The sequence below is a fragment of the Anguilla rostrata genome, chromosome 9 (genome assembly GCF_018555375.3).
Source record: "Anguilla rostrata isolate EN2019 chromosome 9, ASM1855537v3, whole genome shotgun sequence".
Classification (NCBI taxonomy): domain Eukaryota; kingdom Metazoa; phylum Chordata; class Actinopteri; order Anguilliformes; family Anguillidae; genus Anguilla; species Anguilla rostrata.
Genome location: NC_057941.1, coordinates 19,741,287 through 19,761,054, shown reverse-complemented (window position 1 = coordinate 19,761,054; position 19,768 = coordinate 19,741,287). Strand labels below are relative to the sequence as shown.

Here is a 19,768-nt window from a genome sequence, read left to right as displayed (position 1 = left end):
TTATTGAATTAGTTTTGTCAATATGTCTCAATATGTCACTAGCGTTCAGATGCATCAAGGTCTGGCTCATTCCATATTCCAGTGACAAGCTGGCACTCCATATGTACAGTACATATGTATTTATATGTACAGTAGTTAAGTATTGCTAACCTAAGTATTGCTAGCCAATGCTGAGATAGTAATGGACTGTTGTTGCTGTTGCTGTGTAAGGTTTACATAGCAGAGTGGAAACAAAATTACATCTATACATATGTTTTTGTAGACATTGCCATGAATAGCTCTTTCATCGTTCAGCCAAATTAATTTATTTACTTCTTTATTATACAAGGAACATGTACTTTTGAAAGATTGGCCTGAATTTCATATTTGGAAATTTAATTATTTCCATGCTTGGTACCATTATCATTGGCACTGTTTTGACTATGTCAACTTTAACTATGTCAACTTGTAACTGGCAATATACATAATTAAATCCAAGCATTTTTTTTCAAGCCTATTGTTGGACTACCTGTAAAAAATGATGCAACCTACCTCTGGCGCCGTTACTAAAACATTTTAGAAGCTAAATGTAGTATATAAAATAGTCCTGGTGTGCCCTGATAAAACTTTGGTTTGGTAAAAAAATCAGTGCTGCTGTGAACATTACTACAGTGTTGAATACTGAAGAGTATTCTGATCTGTTGGTGAATGATTTACAACAAAGGATCACTACATATAAATGAAACAGTCACGCTTCAGGAGAAGTTCTGAGTGTTGGCCCTCTTTCCGATGAGATAATTCGCAGTCTGAGATACGCAGCCTATTATTAAGACAAGTGTCTGGAATTACCCCCGACGGTGACAGTCATCACCCAATCATATTACAGGGGTTTTGCAAAATGCTTTCTTAATGGTTCAATTTCATGAATCATGAGGCCAATTTCAGATTTGTTTTATGTTCATTCTACATTTTAGCAGAGTCGAACCAGCTAGGCTACACTTGGCTTGTTGCGAATCATAATACATGCACATAGCAATTCAGGACTGTAATTTCATATTTCTTCATTATCCAGGATGCTTTCCTGTGGTTAATGTAACCCTTTTAATTACTTAAAGCTTTTAAATATTTGAATTTTAAATATCCTGCTTATATCCAAAACCTGGGAGATCTTAACATGTATTGACCATGGCTTCACCTATAGCCACAAACTAGAGAGCATTACCTACTGTAGAAGCTATTCAGCACTGCATCAACCCTGATGTAAAACCTCTAGGTTTTCTATATCCCTTAGAAAGCTGTTTCAAGCATTGACAAAAATATTCTTACTGATATCTGTGTGTAATGTGTTAATTTCCATCCATGCCCGCTTGTTCTCCTGACAGAATTTCTTTTATGAATGAGAAAACTCCAATTAAATCCCACCATTGTTTCCTCTTGCTAAGCCTGAAAAGATTAAGCATCTTTAGTCTTTCCTTGTAACTATTTTCATATTTATGAAGACATTTTTGTTGTTTTTTGTAATGTAATGACTTTGCACCATTAACTGATTTTTGTCTCTTTGTCTACGCACTCACCACCCAGCATGATGGCCACAGATGTAACTGTGTTACACAAGCAATGATTTTCAGTGTATTTTCATAAATTCAGAATGTCTTGCAATGATGCTTTTCTGTCACAGAGATGTCTGGAGGTCTTGTAGGTACACTATATGAGCAAAAGTATCTGGATGCCCCTTAGACTGGGTTTGTTTTTCATGGTTTGAGCTAGGCCCCTTAGTTCCAGTGAAGGCCAATCTTAATGCATTTTAGATGATTCCGTGCTTCCAACTTTGTGGCAGCAGTATGGGTGGAAGGCCCTTTCCTGTGTCAGCACGACGATGTCCCTGGGCAAACAGCGAGGTCCATATAGAAATTGTTTTGTCGATATCGGTGTGTAAGAACTTGACTGGCCTGCACAGAGCCCTGACCTCGACCCCATCCAACACCTTTGGGATCAATTGGAAAGCCTACTGTGAGCCAGGCTTAATTTCCCAATCAGTGCCTAACCTCACTAATGCTCTTATGACTGAATGGCAGCAAATCCCTGCAGGGGACATCTAGTATAAAGCCTTCCCAGAAGGGTGGAGGTTGTTATAGCAGCAAGGGAGGACCAAATCCATATTATTACCCGTAAATTTGGATGCGATGTTGGATGTCAGGTGTCCACATACTTCTGGCCATACAGTGTATTTGCTTTCAGGCATCATTCCTCATTTAAAACTGTGGTATGTTCAACTGTAAAATAAGCAACTTTCAAATGCTTCCCCATTAGGGAAGGCACAGCATCATATCATATTGACTGGCCTTGCGCATTTTATTTTCCATGAGTTACTTTCCTAGAAACTATCATTCTCCTGAATGCAGCACCAGCAGATGCATAGAATCTCAGTGTGGTATAATGGGTTGGGAACTGGTCTTGTAACCTCAAGGTAACTTGTTCAGTTCCAGGGTAGGACACTGCCATTGTACCCTTGAGCAAGGTACTTAACCTACTTTGCTTCAGTATATATATCCAGCTGTATTGCTGATGCAATGTAAATGTAAAAAAAGTTGTAAGTTGTGTAAGTCGCTCTGGGTAAGAGCGTCTGCTAAATTCCTGTAATGTAATATAATGTAATGTTCCTTTTTCATGGCGATTCTATTTTAGGGGCAGTTACTCTGGCCAATATAGCCCTAGTACGGCTGGCTAGGCAGCCTGTGCATTGCATATTTTCTATATTGCGAGAGGACAGGTTTCATTATAGAATGTGAAAGCTCTATTTTTTTTCGACAAATGGCCTATCAGTGGTGTTTGACACCTCATGGCCCTGTAAAAGATGTCTGATGTTTTATTAAACAGGAGCTTTGTCCTGCTGGCATGCAAGCCAGCAAACTGAACAGATGTGGCATCTCATTATAGTCTGGACTACCGTATGGTATCACGTTTACAGTGAGCCCCTGGGAACTTCCCCCCCTCAAGCCAGGGCCAGAGACACTTTCTCGCCACTTACCTGGTGAGCTGTTTTCATCCAGCCAGTGCCTCCATGGGGGCTTGGCAGCTTGGCTTTTTTCTCCACCCAAATTTTGACCAACTGTGCACATATGCAGTATGATAGTAACATGGCGGTTTTCATACACAGCGCTCAGAGTTTTCAGTAGCAGTGCAGTGCGAACAGTGTCGACGATGAAGTTTTTTGTGGTTTTCCCATTGATGGTGGAACTGTCTAGCAAGTTGGCCTGAGCTCCTTGTCTACAGAAGATCTGAAGTCTCCACCTGCCAGGATGTTGTGTTTGGCTCAGCTCCATGTCAGAGCACGAACAGAAAACACACACGAGCACCTGGCAGGTTTAGAGGCAGGACCCGCATGGAAGCGCAGGTGGGGGAGCGTGATTGCGGTTGCCTGATATGAGTGCGGCAGCTCCGCCAGCCGCCCCGGAGCGCCCCTGTGTAGCGCGCATCGGCCCGATTCGCCTGTGATTTTCCTTTATCAGAACCCGTGAAGGAGAGCAGGTGTCTCTTGCGGTCTGGGGCAGAATGCAGAGGCGGTAGGCGAGGGCTCAGGTGACCCCTTTGTGGATGTTTGCCTCCTGTTTGCTGGATGCACCTGGCTCACTCGGGGCCCTCGCATTAATCTCCTGTCAGCTTGCCGTTTGACATGTGTCAGCTGCCTCTCAGGGGGCATCCAGCCCGGAACAATCCGGAAACTGACCCTCTTAACAAGTTTCCACCACAGCCTCTCCTCTGCTCTCCACAAAACAAAACACAGGCATGCACATAAACACACACACGCATGCATGCACACACACACACACACACACGCACGCACGCACGCACGCACGCACACACAGACACACATGCACACACATATACAAAGACTGCAGTGTCAGCTTATAGGTCCAGGTAGATGCTAACCTGTCTGGAGAGCTTCAGGCAGGAGCTATAGGCTGGACACTATTGGAAAAATGCATAGCTTTTTTGGTATGTGGTATTTGTTAATAGTGTTTTTGCAGCTTATTTCAAAGAACTATTTTATTTATGGAAATATACCTGTTTTTACTGTGTGTTCTAATTTAAGACCAGTCCAGGTTTGTACAAAGTTATACGTTTAGGCTGGCTGACAGCAACAATAGCTGCATTTCCTACCAGCAGCTCTGTGGTAGATTTATACCACCGGTGTTCTGTATCTGTTCCATCCATTTTCTAAACTGCTTAGCTCAATCAGGCTTGCGGTGGCAACATAGATGGATGGATGTTCTGTGTTTCTTATATACACTCGCTGTCTCGCTTAAGGTTATTTATTATGACCTTCATGGTAAAAAGCAAAAATGGTGTTGTCCTCTTAATGTATTTACATTACACCGGCACGCAATGTAAATTGCAAATATGACACCAAGAAACTGTGAAAACTGAGGGCAGAGAATGTAATATGTGAAATCCAGAGCACCCCCCCGTCCAATAAACACAGAGGGGCGTGGCCCCGCGTTCAGCGCATTAGCCGGCTCACCGGCAGCACCGCACCGTGGGCCCGCTCCGTTCATCCTCGTTCTCCCCGACGCGATCAGGGAAAGTGGAGACGACGGCGTGCGGCTCACGTAGCGTGAAGCGGTGTGGGGAAAAAAGGCCTGGCTCTCCGGCCCGGCTGCGTCCCGGTTCCCCTTCACGGCCCGTGGCGCGACAGCGCTCCCCGCGTGCCGATTCTCCACGGTAGCGCACGAGCAACACCCGGGCGCTTCCACATTGGCCGTCCTCGCTTTTCCAAATGAGAGATGACAGGGTAATTGCCTCGGGAAGGAAGAGGAACTTTGTTCTCCCTGAAAGTTGCCCAACTTCTGTCCGCCGCTCCCCGAGGTGAGGGATGGGACTGGCAGCGAGGGCTCGCTATTAAATTTAACATCTCTGATGAGACACTTCGGCGAGGAAGTGCTCCTCTGCGTTTCCATGGGAACAGACCGCGAGGCGACTACATGATGCAACTCCTGTTTCCTTTAGAGGGGCTGGAGGGATCCCCTCGACCAAAGTTCCAAATATCAAAAAAGGCTTGACCTTGCACCATGTCAACCCCCAGGAGTTCCCAAAAATGAGATTTATTTCAGCAAATTCTTTTATCTCCAACTGTGTGGGCATGTCTGCATGTGTGTATGTGTGTGTGTGTGTGTCTGCTGAGCAAAAGTTGATAAGATATTTAATGCATTTTTGTCAGAATTTGGGCAACTTATAAAAAAATACAAATAATGTTAATTTTTTAACACATCATGAAATACATTTTTGATATGTCCTTGTGATTTTCTGGCCCATGCTTGTTATTCTTGCAGTAGCATCCTCTGGTATACAGCACCTCTGAATAGGACTTTTTTGTTTTTCCTCCTGCAAGATCCTTCACTATCCTGGACTATGGGCTATGAGTCTTAAATTGAATTTTGTGCAGTGTTTTTTCTCAGTAATCAATTAATTGTTTTTATTGGTTTCATTTTCTAGTTTAGTTAGATTTATTTGGCTGGATTAGAAAGTAATGAGTTTAGGGGGCTTTTCCCCTCTGCACTGCTATCTTTTATGTGTTTATCATTGAAGCTTTTCGTCGTGCAGTGGAAAGTGTTTACTCGGCGAGTCAGTAACAAAGCTTGTTCCACAGTGGCCAAGAAGTGCAGAACACAACTGCATTACAGAAAACTAATTAAATCAATTTTTATCAAATCTCAAAACAAATAAACAATGCTTAAAACAACAGCATTTCATAAAACAAATTGACAACTGAGAAAACAATGATATTTCACAAAGCAAATTGACAAAACCAGAAACACAACGACATTTCACAAAACATAACTGCAAAAGAGAAAGTGGAAAATGTAGACAGCTTTCTCGTTTCTGATTGGATGTCTACAATGACACTCTGAGATAAAGGAAGTGAGGCTGGAAACATTAAAGTCATTACACGCACGTAGCATTGTGCTGTACAACACAATGTGCTGGCACAATGTATTGCCTGTATTGCTGCAAAAAGTTTGAATTATAGTCAAACTTCTGTGACTTATGTGGGAAGGAATTGATGTTCTCTAATTATCTCATTCTCTTCTGCCATTACACAAATCTGCTCAGAAATCTAAGATCTAAGGCTTTCTTCTCGAAAGTAAACAGTGGATGACAGGAAATGATTCTATCCAATAACAATGTTAAATTCTTGTCATGTTTCTGGTTTTGTCAAATTGTTTCTTGAACCGTTGTGTTTTCTGAAACGTTTTCTGAGACGTCGTTCTGTTTTGCTAATATGATTTATGAAATTGCATTTGTTGTGTCTTGGACTTCTCAGCCACCATATTTTTTCAAATTATACAATAAAATATATTGTGTCAGTTAATGTAGTCTTTATTTTCATAAGTTCCGTTTTTCTACCTGCTATTTTCTGGGACATTTTCATGTGTGATTTCAGGAAGCACTTGATTTCTCGTGACTGCAAAATTCGCAAATGTTATACAGTACTCTACATCCACAGAGTATATGCAATACAGCACAGATGACTGATGTGTGACATTTGAGATTTGTATTTGAAAAGACTCATGCTATTAATATCTACTGAGCCGAGGTGCTTTGGGATGTTTTGGTGGGTTGGCTGGGTTGGCTGGCAAAACAATATTTTCGACAGAGATGCAAACCAGTCAGATACAGCACTGCTTCCTATGCACGTACTGAACTAATTACAATGTGCATGCATTTGTTAAAACGTATGCATGGAGGCATTTTAATTTTCAATCTGAGCATATGTTGGACTAAATTTCATATGGTAACGGAAAATGCTTTTGCCTATTAAGTTGATATGTGCTCGGAAGCCTTGGGCATTTGGTTGGCGTAATTGTGGAAGTTGGTTGGCGTAATTGTGAAGTAGAGGGGCGATCTCACCATTAGCGACGTCACCCCGCAGGTGCCCTACGTGAAGGTGGCCCCGGAGGACATCCTGAAAGCGCAGTTCCCGCGCTTCACCACGCTCGACCTGCGCCCCACCAACACGGACGTCAGCCTGGCCGTGGCGGGACTCCTCACCTTCTTCAACAGCTCCTCCGCCTGCCTCGTCTGTGCCTCGGCTGACTGTGAGTGACTCCGCCCATCCCCCCGAAAAAACCCAACCCTGTGCGTCCACGTCCCCATAAGACCACAGACGCGGCGACATCGCCGGTGGGAAGGGAATAATACTGGTGCACAGCAGTTCTCAGCCATATTAGTCGGGTTGTTACGCCTGGAGGAAGCTGACTGGTGGTGGAATGCTAATCTACTTGCAGTAAGAAAGACCTGGGATGGTTCAGCCTGAATTCATTGGGAGTGATATTTCTATCTCTGCATTTAAAAAGGGCTTTTTTTCTACAAGAAAAACTTGCCGGAGGGAATCCGGAAACAAAATAAGTGTGTTAGAAGTGCCAGTTCCTTTTCCCCGTTGATTCCTCTCAGCCATCGATTTCAATCTGACCTGTGCTGTGTGGGCTGCCCCACACTTACAGCTGCCGTACTGTATGCTTGGACATGTGCGAGAGAAAAATTATATATATTTTTTTATAAAAGTATACAAATAATATTTATATGCTGACGTATTTACATACTTATCTACACTGATACATATTTGAAATAATCTTTCACTTGGTCTTTCATTGCTTGGGACAGATTTGCTCAGTGTCAGCTTAGACAGGCCGAGATATTTGGAAATTAAACTGTAAAAATAGAGCCCTCTTTCTCAACTCGCAAGATTGGATTTTGTTTTACACAGGGCGAGGATGTGGGGGTAGCCATGAGTGGTGGGGGGGTGGGGGACGGAGGGGGAGCGTTAGGTGGTTTATGACAGACCTTAAGATTACTGGCCTACAGAGAGATTGCCCCCTTCAGGACAGCACTGTTAAAACAGTCCTCTTGGCTTCCTGTTCTGGCACAGATGCTTGCTGGCCTCTCCTGGCTCATTAATCATAATGGCTTGTATGACAGACTAATAGACCATGGCTGGTTCATGAATATCTCTCAGCCTGGCCTCTGGCTGGGGGGGGGGGGAGAGCCATGCTGATGACACTGTTCTGGAAGGACAGATCTTTACGGTCACTTTATAATCCTGAACACAAATGCAATGCACAAGGCCAACTCTGCTAAAGACGGTGAATCAGGATCGGATTGCAAACACTGCCTCTTTTCATGGCAGTCCAATGGGATCACAGTGTTAGCACTGCAGGTACACAAAAGCTGTTCGTGACTTGATATGAGCAAGTGAACACCGCCAAAGGAGCACAGATAAGGGATTTCTGCATGCGGTTGCTTCTCTAAACTTTCGGAAATTTTGTGTGCTTGGGTGCGAGTGGGTGTATTTGTTTATGGGCAAAACTTTCATCATTCTGCCTTGAGAATGACATAATATAAATAGCACCTCTTGTCTATTCAATGCAAAACTTACATTTGCAGCTAAAATCAGAGGTCAAGATATTTATGAAAACGTCTACTGACAGATGCTAAACCAGGCACGTGTTACATTATGCAGTAAAAAAGGGGCAAAAAAGAAGGGACTTACTCGAGCTCTTGGGGGGGGAGGAGGGGATTTTTTTTATAAATCAAAAATCCTGTAGTTAATGATTTTTCATTTCAGTGGCTTTCAGCTTTGCCGTATATTAGTTCTCTGAGGAAATGATGCATTTCTGGGTAAGAATAAGATTGTGAATCTTAAAGGGTACCACTGGTAATTTTCTGTTTTTTTCCAGTATTGTCAACATGTCCTATGAAAATATCGAAAATGTTTCTTCTCCAACTCTCTGTACTTTTTGAAATTTTCCTTCCCCATTTAGCATTTACACAGGAAGGCCATTCATTTCAGTTGCGTGCTGGAGTCATTAAATATAGCTGAGAAAAATGCAACCTATTATCACTAAAAACGCGCCAGTGTACTTTTTCTTACCAAATTTACTTAAATACGGAGCAAATTGTCCATTTTGATGGGGACCATTTTCAGCAATTTGGTCCCGCACAAACTACTTTCTACATTTTGAAAAAGCAGTCATTGTCACTTCATAAAGTTGTTTCAGTAAAAAGTGCAAAGGCCAGGTTGTAATGGTGAATTCTTCTTACCAAAGCGACAGTATGTCTATTTGTCTTGTTTTAATGTTTTTTTTGGTCAACAGTGGAGTTCTATGACCTGTGGTATATTGGTGTTGGCTAGATGGACAAATAATTGTTCATAGGATAAATTCATTGAGAATTGGACAGATATATTATCACTTTGTTCTTTTCATAGGATGTGTTGACAAGACTGAAAAAGTTCAACTTATCAGTGTTACCAATTAAATAGAAGTGGGTTTCACATATATATATCAAGTTATAAGTTAAAAAACTTTGATCAAAAGAATTCCGTGAATATATTAATGAAATGTATATGAATTAGAGTATTACAGTTTCTCTCAGTGAAATTGAATTACTGTTTATGCTGTTGGAAACCAGAGTAAGCCTATTCTATAACTCCATTTTGGTGATTTATTTTCAACCGATAGCCAGTTTAGGCCTTGAAATCAGTGACTTTAATTAAGCAGTTATAACAGTCCTCCCGGACTACAGTTAACACAATCTCCAACACGTCACTGTAGTTTTGCAAATTAATTAGAGAGAAATTGCTGATCAGAGGCTCTTCAGTTTAATCAGGATATGTTATATATACTGTGTATATATATAGTTTTTTTGTTATTTTTTTGTTATCACAACCTGTCATGTGGGCCCCATGACCCCAGAAATCTGCTGTATCCACGTGGATGACTATACAGCTGCACACTACATGCATCATCTCCATAGTTACATGAGCATGGAGAGAGCTGCTGTCCTGAGTGGCTGGCAGGATGCAGAGAGAAATGGAGAGTTCAAAGAGAGAGAAATACAAGTGTAAATTTCAAACGTCCTGGAAAGAATTTCCATTTCCTACGGGAATTTTCAAAGAAAAAGGGTATGCCTTTTTCTAAAATCTCCTTCACCGATCCGCTTTTCCATTGAACATTTTTCCATTGAGTATGTCCACTTGAATGGACAGTTGGTATACAGGCTAGAACAGGAGCTGTCAAGCATATCCTTTCTTTGGAAGAAAGAATTTTCTTGCTTTCTTTTAAGATTATATTCTTTTTTTGATTCTTTATCAAAGCTGAAGAATCCAGGTCTCCCTGTATTGTTTTTTGATGGGCATGTACTTGGTGCCAATCTTGAATTGGCATTTAAGACCCTTCCCTCTGTGCTTCCCTAGTCACGGTCTCTCCTGGAACAGCTCAATTACTGAGGAATGTTTATTCATCTCTGTATCTAGCTTCAGAAATGTCAATGACAATCTCTAATTAAAGCTGAAGAAGAAGAAGAAAAAGAAAAAGAAGTTCTTACTGTACACACTGTACAGATAGACTCGGTTTGGTATTGTCCTTTTTTTCCGCCTGAATTGTTGCTTGGATTTTTTTTTCTTGGTGCTTGCATACCCACAAGCACTTCCTTTTTACAGGCAAAGCGAGCAGATCACAGATAGCTAGATAAGGTTTTTCGCCTGCATATTGACCCCAGAGACCCTCAGAGGACCAGGAATGAATGCAGAATATTAAATAATGGTTTAAGAAATGGTATAGTTTCAAAGCAAAATATAAAGTAGAGTAAGCTCATCCAAGAAGGCTAAATGTTCAAACAAGGAACCATTCACCTGTTTTAAAATTGCATGCAGGCTAAATAGATTCCCATTCTTGGCAAAAACATCTTCTACCTGGAGAAAATGTGAAAAAAAAAAACATTGGAGGGAGGTGTGCTGAAACGAGTGCTTTGCTAAGTGACAAGTCTTTAGATTTGAGGCATATTGAACTGACAACCCAGTTTCCAGCAGCACAGTAAATCCTGCGTTCCTGCATACTCTGCACAGCTTAGTCAGGGTGCAGCAAATGCTTTATAATAATGGCAGTTTTTTTTGGGAGAATGTAAGCTGGGATGTAACAAGGTGTACTGTAGTTTTTGTTCTGGGATTATCCATTTGAATGTTCAGTTAGTCCCAAAGGAATTAATGTAGGGCAAGTGGTGACTTGCAGTATACTGAAAAAGCAGTGCTCTGGCCTAGCTGATCCTTATTTACATACGTTGTGTGATAAAGCTGGAGCTTTAAAGCTGGAGTGATAAAGATACAGGGATGGATTTTTTTTTTTTTAAATAGTGGAGGAAGGGTTGTTTATCCTCTGTTAAAACACTTTCTCAGTGTGTGGATTTTCCCTATAGTCCAATATGGCAGTTCCAGCTCTGGCTAACAGTCCCAAAGTGGAGCATTTAAATGTCATCCAGTCTGCAGGGTGGAAGGTAGCGACAATCCCCTGCTCACTGGGGCGTCTGCAGCCTGCCTGAGCCGGCTGCAAAAGAAGTGTACTCTTCTGACACAGCGACTGCGCAGCTCAGCTGGTTGGCTATGGAGCGGAGAGGAAAAGGCGAGCTGGCTGTAAATGATTTCGATCAGTCTTTTGCCTCTCTGTGCTCTCCTGAACTGACAAGAGTGTTGCAGGTGGTTTATAGAAATGAAACTGGGTTCTCTCCAAATTTGGAGAGAACAGGTTAAAAATCGGTTTTCAAAGTTGACATTTTATTAGACCTAGCAGAATCCAGCTAAAAAAAGTAGACTGAAACAGCTTTGCATCTGGTAAAATACTGAATATAGAACTGCAGAGACACACCCTGTGGTGACAGCCTCTGCTTGTTCCCCCATTACACTGATTAGCCCTCAGTTCAGACATACAATTATAAGCAATGCAGATCCTTTACCGGTCATAGAAATTAGAGAGAAATCTACTGCACTTCAGTTCACAAGTTATTATTGACAATATAATTTGCACTGTAGCTTGAGCTAAGCAAGAGTGATAATAACCAATAATATATCATAGCACAGAACCATCAAAACATTCAGAACTTTATCTCATACACTGTATGTTCTTGGCTGACTACTGTCTGTATCAGTCGTAGTTGAAACAATAGAGGCTTGTGGGTTGTGACTGCTATGTTTGACATAGATTTGAAGCACAATGATGTTTGTACTGTGTTTTAGCAATGGTATAACAGCATGGTGTTAAGGTGTGGGGGAGATTTGGATTGTGTTCAAATAATCTGACAGGTGTACAGCCTGGTGGGCAAAACCTGAAGCCCTGGGGCCGATCAAAATAGCCTGAGAGCATCAAGGGCTCCTCTATAAATGTACTACAAGAAGACAATAGCTTGCCTCACAATTCTCAACTAACATTTAAGGAGGAAATATGCATTTGAACATGAAAACCAGAAAAAGAACAGCAGAATAACAGTATTGTATAAAACAAAGAAAATAAATTTCCCTTAACGGGCAAGGCTTAAAAATTTTCCAGTGCAAACGTTTTCCCTGTTTTCTCACAGAACAGCACAACTCCCATCTTAAGATACTGAAGAAATGGCTGTAGGTGCCTTTTTAGAGACAACTGACAAGTGAGCCAGAGAAAGGAACGAGAAGACGTGAGGTCCAACAGGAAAAGATCGCGTAGTTCCCCCCGCCACAACTGCACCTATGCAATCCTGACCATTCAGGCTTACTCTCTGTGTACTGCACTCCATAGGGAATGAGAAAATGAAATGAAAGGATTGTGAGATACTGTATGAAAGGCTCTGTGCGTTTAGCGATGAGGCATGTCATCCAGTATTCTGTGCTAAGTGAGGGATGTGCTTTGACAGGACGAGGTGGGTAATGGATGCCTGGCAGAGACAGGAAACGGACGACAGTCCTGCATTCAGAATGACACTGATTTCCTGCTGGGTAAACTGTGCTGTGAAAAATAATAAGAGAAAAGATCCACCTTAGGTCAGTGAGTCAAAAACACAAAGTAACTGCTGGTATTACCTCCTGTCTTGAGGTTAATTGGCTCAAATCTTTTAGAAGCTTGTTGTTTTAAAGATAAAAAAAAGGACCATCAGCATTGTACGGTGCAGTTAATTCTTTTTTCTCACTTTTTTAATTGGCTGTCTTGTTGTTCTTGCTGTATCCTGTGGTTTATTGATGATGTTTCATTTCAGTCTCAGCCTGTGAGTGTATGCAAGTAATGTCTCTCTATATATAAAATAGATTTTTTTTTAAGTCCCAAGAACTCAAGTGGGTTTTTTCTCATTCGCCTTCTGTCTTTCCTCGCTCCAGTGGCAGGAGAACACTTTTCCACGAGTTTGTTTTGTACACAAGCAGCAGAATTCCACAGAACGTTGATGTGTTTCTTTCATGTTTATTTTGATGATTGCTTAATCTGTCAAACTGTGTTACACCTGCTTTCATATCTCATGTCATACTTTACCTAAGGAAGTGGCATGTTTTTAAAACAAGTCACTAATGTGTGTTTGTGTGCGCGCACGTGTGCATATGTGTGTGTGTGCATGCGTGTGCACTTTTTTGACCTCATAATTTGACCACATCCTATTTCCAGGACTTCAGCTTCAACAACATGTGCACAAGGGATATACTAAACAACAAAATACTCTATCACAACCTGCTAATTATTTCACAGCTGTACAATATTATAGCTCCACTTAATACCCAGTACCACAGAAAGAGCAGTTGGTGCTCATCAAAAAAATCAACCTCGGCCACCAAAAACATTACACACTGAAAAAATGGCTCAATTAAATTGACATTTTCAGCTTTTGTGGTGTAAATTTTGGTGTAAAAAGTATTTGCTGAAGCCAGGCTGAAGCTGTGCTTTCCACAGACCAAGAACTGCTTTCTTTTCCCCTCAGTTCATCTGAAAGCCATATGGTGTGTTCTCTGGTCATTGGGCAGTCTTGAGGCCACATGCACCAATCAAAGACAGACACCAAGTTGTGTTTCTTGTCCCTTTGTCCCTGCAATGCAGGCCTGATGAACCTGGAGCGATTGCTCCGTCAGTTCCTCATCTCCAAGGAAACGCTGTCGGTGCGTATGCTGGACGACAGCCAGGACCCAACGCCGATCCTCAAGGAGATTCGCGATGACAAGACCGCCACCATCATTGTGGATGCCAACATCACCATGTCCCACATCATGCTGGAGAGGGTGAGTCTGTCCTGATAATGTCATCACATCTGGACACAATGAGTCCTGACAAAGTCTTCCAATCCCACATTGTCCTGAAAAGGGTGGGCCTGTCTGGTTCATGTCATCACGTCCAAAGCAAGTTGTTTTCTGAATAAGCAAGAGCTGCCTGGCAAGCCACAGTAGATTGTTTACAGACCACATTTATAGCTTCCACTGAATGAACTCAATAGAAGCTATGAATTGATAGGGGATTATTTTTTCTTCAAGCCCGATGATTCCATTTCTTTTCCCTGTCTGGCAGGAGATTTCAGTAGGAGATATCTGTCATTTCAGCTGTATAGCAATTCTGAGTGCCCTACTCTGTTAAGAAACTGTGTATAATAGTTAAACTCACCCATGGTAGGAGGGGTGAATCCAAAACTAAAAATCAGTAAGTAAAAGCATTGTATATTTCAGGGACTTTAAATCGTATTAATCTTTCAAATACATTAAAAATATATTGAAAAAGATTTAGTGAATACCTTATAATTTAGTGCTCAGTGATTGTATAGTAGTATCAAAAGCTGTCTTGACTTTATTGAACCCAATTATTGGGTGTTATTTGCACAAAAAACACAGTATGATACAGTAAGTTTTAGGATGTTATTCTCCACAATGTTGTAATATTCCATCAAATATTTAGAATATACTCTGACTACTTGGAAATAAAAAAAAGTGTATTTATATAAAAACCGACTATCTGTGAAGGCTGGAATTTGCATATGAATGCACAGATAAATTAACTAATGACAAAAGAAAAGCAAAAAATAAATAATTAAAACAGCTATATGCCCCTGACAAGTGAACTTGAATAGAAGTCTCATAATGAACAGCACAGCTCATAAATGTCCCTTCTCTTAAATTGGACGTAATGGAGTGTGCTGCGCATTCATTCGTGCCTCCAACAAGCGTCACGGTGCACAGCGTAACGTAGAAGGGTGTTGACGGAACTGCGGGTTCATCCCGCGTTAGAAAGCGGTGCCCTCCGCTACGGAGGTCGCGTGCAGAGGCAGCAGAAGTGGCGAGGAACGGAGCACGGCAGCATATGGCCTCGTCTAGACGAAAGCGCTGCGCGATTAACTCCCTGCTCTGCCAGGAAGGGGCTGATTACCGCGCGCAGGGCGTGGCCTCGAGGGCGACGCTGAAGGGGAGCCGATCGGCGAGGTGAGGATTCAAATTCCTGCCGTAGGTGCGTTCGGCAGGTTCGCAGAGGCGGTAGATTCCGGAACCCGCGTCCGCGACTTTGCCGCAGATGAAAGGGGAAGGAAGCCGCTCGTTTTTAAGTGAGGCTGGCGCGGTTCGACAGACATTCGTTTTCATCGCCCTCGTAATTGACACCGACACTGACGCTGATCGGTTCCGTCGTCAGCGCCGGCTCGCTCGCGGATCTGCGGCTGATTTTTCGTCTCCGGTGGAAGGACTTGAGCAGGCCACAGCTGCGTGCGCGCGTAACAGGTTTCGCTTTACCGAGCCCGAGAAACTCTGAATTTCAAAGTTGTTTAGCTCCCGCGCGTCGAGCAGGCAATGTGATTTTGGCTCAACGTATTGCTAAGGGAACAGCGTACGACACTGACACTGGTGAGCTGTATTTAAAAGGACGATTAATTTCCATGACTACCATTTGGCTCCCAGTCGCTCCTCTTTGTTCCAGCTCCAACCGCTCATGCTGCAGAAAGTGTAGAGGATGGAATGAAAAATTGCATATATATATATATACTGTCCTTCTCCCCTTTTAAGGAGGGAAAACAGTTCTAAATGAGGGTGACTCACCTTAAGCACTACTAATGAGCCACACTGGCCTGGACGAAGCACGGCAGCCATTTTGCGTCAGTCATTCAAATGCCTCCTGAGGCGCAGAGGGAGCCATTTATTTAACTGGAGGGATGAATTTAGATCATCAGGTTGGGAATTTGGCCAGGAGCCCCCTCAGCGCCGTGAAATTGTTAATGACTGCAGGGAGTCAGGACCTTGGTTTAATGCCTCGTGCAAAAGATGGAGGAGAGTCAGGCTCTTTATCCCATCGCTGGTGTTATCATTGTCCCAATATCATTTGTAATACTCTTACTTCTCTGAACTTCTGAAGCCCTGTTTGTGAAAGCACCCTCCATCTATCATTGTCATGATCAGTATCCTCATTGTTGTTCAGAAATTAGATAGTATATCCCAGGTGATATACTATAATGTTCCTACAAGGGCCTCCAGTACTGTAGGTGCTGTACTGTATCAAGGTCTTTGTCCCTTCTGTGTGCTGCCGTAGGCAGACTTTGCCATACCCCACGGTCGAGTTAGTGATGTACTTATATTCTGTCTGTTTTTTTCTGATGTTTTTGCATCACAAGGGCATACTGAGGTGTTGGGTCACCCTGCCACCCAAACTGAAATCAGTCCTGAGGTTTGAACATCTTTTTGTTCTACACCTCTAGGATCCTGTCCATCTCCCTCTCTCACTCTCATTCTCACTTTCTCCAGCTTTTTCCATCTCTCTTTCTCTCCCTCTCTCTCTCTTTCCTGTGCCTTGCTTTCATTCTCTGTGTTTCCTCCCCATTTTAATGAAAGCATCTGCTAATCTTTTCTTTGTTGCTTTTTGCTCCGTGTGCATTGTTCTCAGCAGAAACTCATGTTGTTGGAGACCAGCATGTTTCCTCACTCTTGTCATGCTATAAGACCCTTGCCATGGGACTGCCAGTGGTCCTGTTTACTTGTTAACACAGACAACTGCTCTTTGTCCTGGGATGACTCTGCAGAGACTGGGTGCTATTTTCCTCTCCCCCTTTTCTGGATCCTCTCTGTGTTCCTGGAGGTGGGGGGGGGAGGGGGGAGGGTGTAAGGCAGGTACAGTTCACCGAGGGAGTGGGGCAGAGCTGGCACCCTTTTTGCTGGGATATGTGGATGTTGGCCCAGCTCATTAAAGCTGTTTGCCAATGTTCAGACAGCTGTGCCTGTGCACCAGCTGGAGTCACAGTATTCAATTACACGCTCAATTGCAGTACGAAAATTCTTAAGGAACCTTCGACCACTGCCAGCGCTGCATCCTACCGCGGCTAGCGAATTACACTGTTCTATAATTAAATCACAATGGCCACTTCTGAGAGCTTTATTTCACTGTCAACGACCGTCGTGCCCTGGCCAGCTGGCCAGGCGCGCTGACCTCACGGAAGGCAAACGCACGGAATGGGGACGGGCTCATAAGAGCTCTGCGCCTGCGTACCCGCCTACACACCGCAAGACGAGCTTATGATCCTCTTCTCCGTGACCCCTGATTTGGTCTGGAGCCATGGCGCCCCGTAGAGGTCAACAATGACACAGGGTCTGTAAGTGGCCAGGAGAGCCTCCTACGGGCTCCATAATGGGTGGGTTGAGCAGCCACACTCTGTTAATCACTGACATTCCTGAACCAATCAAAACCTAAATCCACAACACACAAAAAGATGATTGGTTCCAATCTCAGTGAGCGAAATCGCATGGTAACTTACTCCATTTTGGCATTCGTGAAGTTTCTCCCTCCCGTCACCCTGTACAGATTCACATCTCTGTCCAGTTTCCCCTCTGCAACAGTCAGCAGTCTAAGCCAGTGTGTCAAGTGTTGTTTTCTTCCCCCAGTTAATGCGTTACCAAAGAAACTGTGATCACTCAGAGGGCAGTGGCTGCTCTATTAGAACAAGTTGCCTGCTTACATTTTGCTGTTATATTAAATTATATTTAATATTGATGTCATGTACATTAGATTGTGTTCAGTTGTTATTACCATAATAAAACAAAGCAAAAACAACATCAGTTAGTTTTGTCCTGAAGTTTTGTTTGGTTCAACACATTTCTCAATTAAGTGGTATCTGTTGTTTTTCTACTACAGTACCACCAAAGATGCCAATGTGTGTCAGGTTTTGCTGCCAAATTTTTATTATTTCCTTATTTTCCTTATTTATTTTACAATTCTGTATTTTACTGAATTCACTGAACAATGTTTAGGCCAAATGGCATCACACAAATTAGATGGCAACCTGAAAGTGATCCAATAAAATGGTGTGCTTGCCAGTGTAAAAAAATCTTTGTTTAGTTTAAGTTCAAGATGTGAACTATAATAAATTTTCCAATCACAAAAATAATGTTCAACAGGTTTTTTGAGGAAACATTTGGTATTATTTGCTGTAGGCAGAATTTTATATGGTGCTAAAATGGCACAGAAATGCAATTTTCCTCACAAATCTGACCACTGAAAATGTGTTGACATCTTGACAACCATGCCTGCCCTTTATTGCCCTTCTTTTTAGTTGATCCCAAAGAAAAATTTAAACCGAAGACACAATCTGGTGCTTAAGTCATTGCTTTATTCGACGGCCCTTCTCTCATGATCCTAACAAGGGTTCTGTGAGTAATCATTTGTAAATTGATGTGACAGATGGTGACCAAAGAGAAGTAGATACCTTTTTTTGAGGCATCCCAGTGAGTCAGTTTACATAAATGCCCAAGCCCAAATCAGAGAGAAGTTCTGTTATTTGGTGTGACAGATGTATCTTATGAAATGCCAAAATGCAGGGCTGTGTGAAACACAAACACATACAGGTAAAATAAAAGGAAGATTGCAGCCCTGCGCAGAAACAACTTCACATTAACAAAGAAAACTGGCCACCACACACACCTCCCCCCAAAAGGAAAATGCGTGGGGATGGGGCTACTTTACTTAGCATGTTTCCTAAATGTTTAATGGGGAATGGCCTTTCTTCATACTTGACCAACAGTGAACACAGCAGTTTGACACCCAAAGCATAATTCCTTGAAGAAATATCTTGTCAGATACTGTGGCCAGTACCCTGAATACAAGTGTTGTTTGCCATCTAAGTATTCAGCCGAAGTTAAAAATGTCAAATCTAATCCTTGCTAAATGGATGTATGCAAGTATGGCTCGCAGTCACTTCAGGAGAACCGTGACGGGGACGAAAAAAAACTTGTTAATTATGGAGTTGAAATTAATTAGCTGGATGTGCGGAGGAGTATCGGAACAACATTGCAGATTTCACACCATATTACACTGTGTACTGTAAAAAATCATCTGCCAGAAAATTCCATACAGATGTGCTAGCTGCATAAAGAGTGTAGAGAAAAACGGCGAGATAAAGCAGAAAGTGCCAGATCCCATCATCATTAATAACCAGGCCAGCGTGTGACTGGAACAAGTAATGGATCGCCTCTGTGCAACGGCTGGCATTTCATGAACAGAAGATTGGGCTGGAGAGGGACCGGTCGACGGGCCGCTCCAGATATTGATTGGGAGCAGAAAGGGGCATCTATGCATTTTTAATTACTTCACAGACTCTTCCTGGACTTCACAGCTTAAAATTTTATCCGTGCATCGATCACTCGCCACCTTTACTATTCCGGTGAATAAATGAGGCCATGATTAAGTATAATTGATGTAGATATCGATTGCAATTTTCACGTCTGTAAATTTTAATGAAAGTGTAGCGTGAGGACAGGCTGTTTATGAAAAAGTAAATGGAGCTTGAATATGTGTGGGCTAATGATATGGTCCAGCATTTTCACTTCTCTGTATCTTTCCATCTGAAACGAGGGAAATTGTTGCGAAGTGGGAGGGGCTGTGAGCAAACCGAGTTTTCCATTAAGTCATCCTTATAATTTCAGGTCATATAACAGGCGCCCACACATGTGCAGTCACACACAACCATGCACATAGACACGGATGCATACACAGACATA

General features: G+C 42.4%; 1 protein-coding gene across 2 annotated transcripts in view; it reads left to right on the top strand.

Annotated features, from left to right (window-relative positions):
* The window catches only part of LOC135263214 (glutamate receptor ionotropic, kainate 4-like), a 308,654-nt gene that overhangs the window by 204,897 nt on the left and 83,989 nt on the right, over positions 1–19,768 (top strand). For both annotated transcript variants that reach the window (XM_064350945.1, XM_064350944.1), the window contains exons 6-7: positions 6,911–7,076; positions 13,857–14,035. In XM_064350945.1, coding sequence (XP_064207015.1) covers positions 6,911–7,076; positions 13,857–14,035 — 345 coding nt within the window. The remainder of the gene's footprint in view (positions 1–6,910; positions 7,077–13,856; positions 14,036–19,768) is intronic.